This window comes from Hydra vulgaris, chromosome 12, assembly GCF_038396675.1.
Source record: "Hydra vulgaris chromosome 12, alternate assembly HydraT2T_AEP".
NCBI classification, from domain to species: domain Eukaryota; kingdom Metazoa; phylum Cnidaria; class Hydrozoa; order Anthoathecata; family Hydridae; genus Hydra; species Hydra vulgaris.
This window is the reverse complement of record NC_088931.1, coordinates 49530318-49532204: the sequence shown is the minus strand read 5'-3', so window position 1 is coordinate 49532204 and position 1887 is coordinate 49530318. Positions and strand designations below refer to the sequence as shown.

At 24.8% G+C, this 1887-nt stretch overlaps 1 protein-coding gene across 1 annotated transcript; it reads right to left on the bottom strand.

Moving 5' to 3' along the window:
* Nucleotides 1–337: 337 nt before the first annotated feature.
* LOC136088177 (deoxyuridine 5'-triphosphate nucleotidohydrolase-like) lies at nt 338–1207 on the bottom strand. The gene is made up of 3 exons (XM_065811852.1): nt 1189–1207; nt 917–1041; nt 338–685 (listed from the first exon to the last, which is right to left on the bottom strand). Exons 1-3 carry the CDS (start codon nt 1205–1207, stop codon nt 338–340), a joined length of 492 nt encoding a protein of 163 aa, XP_065667924.1.
* Between the last annotated feature and the right edge of the window lie 680 nt (nt 1208–1887).

Here is a 1887-nt window from a genome sequence, read left to right as displayed (position 1 = left end):
TTTTATTTGTACAGCAAGTCTTGAATTAAATATGTCATCCATCACTGCTTAATGATTATTAGTTGCAATCATAACCGAAGGAGCATTCTCTGAAACATTTTCATTTTTTTTTCCTTTTTATTTTTACTAACCATTTTTTTTAGTTCACTAAAAAAAATACAAAATTTATTAAAATGTAAATAAAATTTTATTGTCCAGTAGAACCAAGTCCAGGAGTACGTTCATTTTCGTCTATCATTGACCGTAATTTCATTTCTGTACAATCTATAGCTATGTCACTTTAAATTATTTGTTTAGATAATAATTTTTCTGCTTTAAATACGGGTTTAAATGTCATTTAAGCAATAGCTTGTCCTTCTTTAGTAAAATAAACTTTATTCGATGTGTTGTAAAGAATAACTTTAATTTCGTCTTTGTAATCAGGATCTATAATTCTACGCAAATTCAATTCAATAACTCTATTTTTCAGTGCTATACCAGATTTCGAGGTGATTTGACCTTGAATATTATAATCCATTTTAGCAATTTTTACGCCTGTAGATACTAAAACACGTTGATGTGGATACAGTGTTTTCCTCTCTGTACTTCGCAAATCAAATCCTGCACATCCTTCAGTAGCATAACAGCTCCAACCTTTTTCATCTATTATTTTAGTCCTTTGAACAAAATCTAAACTGTTATGCTTCTATTTATTATTGTATATAACATCTATATGCAAAAAAATGTTTAAAAAAAACAAAAACAAAATTTTTTTTCAAACTTTTTTCTCTTAAAAAGAATAGTTCATATACAATAATATTTTTTCAAGTCCGTCATAAATTATTTATGTTTTTTATTTTATGTTTTATAAGATAATATTTGCCATGACTTTCCGAACAATAATAACAATTAAAACTAAACAAATAATTATTTTTACATTCAGTACATGTTCCAAACCAATTAACGTATTCGTCAAACTTTTTCTACTCTTCCTTAACAAAGGTCTGTCAAATAAATCGTTTATTAACGGTAGTAATGGTAATGAAGTGTTTTCTTCAAAATCTATCCACAAATTGAAAAATAAATTTTCAACTTCTTTTATTAATTATTCGTCAAATTTTTCTAACTAGAAGTCTCAGACAAACGTAAATCTCTAACAAAATATTTGTATTTGTTTAAAAAAAATCCAATCTTGTTTGTTAATAATACACATTTCAATATCTGTCATTTTTTTTCTTCTTAAAAAGTAAAAAAAAAGTTTTATATTCTAAGAAAATTATATTTACATTTACAGCGAATAAGTTTGAGTTTTTAAAAACATTTACGTCCTTTTATACAAAAATGATCTTAAAAGTTGTTTTAACAACAATTCATCTCTTATTAAAAAGAACTAAGATAAAATGAAATTTTAAACCAAAGTTCTCAGAGGTCATGATTACGTAATGTTATAAAAATAATTTTTTTTAAAAAACTTGTTCTATTCTTGTTTTTTAATATTTTCAAAAAAAAAGAGTATGTGAGGATAATTTTAAATTTTTTTTTATCAAATCAAACCAAAAAATGGAGAACATAACAGCAAGCAATGTTAAAGTTTCTTATTGTAACGAGTTGCAAGCTTTTTTAAAATTTGCTGATTTGGCCTATTCAACTTTATGGCATATTAACTTTACTCAAGAAAAAGATGTTAAAGAAAATCAATATTCGAAAGTGCTTGTTAAAACCATAGCCAAATTTAATTTTCCAAATAAAGAATTAGTTTATTATTCTAAAAATTCTGAAGAAAATATTATTTTGCCTTGGTATACCCGAAATCAAAGTTCTTTGAGCGAAGATTAATCGAGATTTTTGTATCGCACTGAAATTAAATTAGGTAAAGATGACATTAATATTAAAAATGGTAAAGGTGAA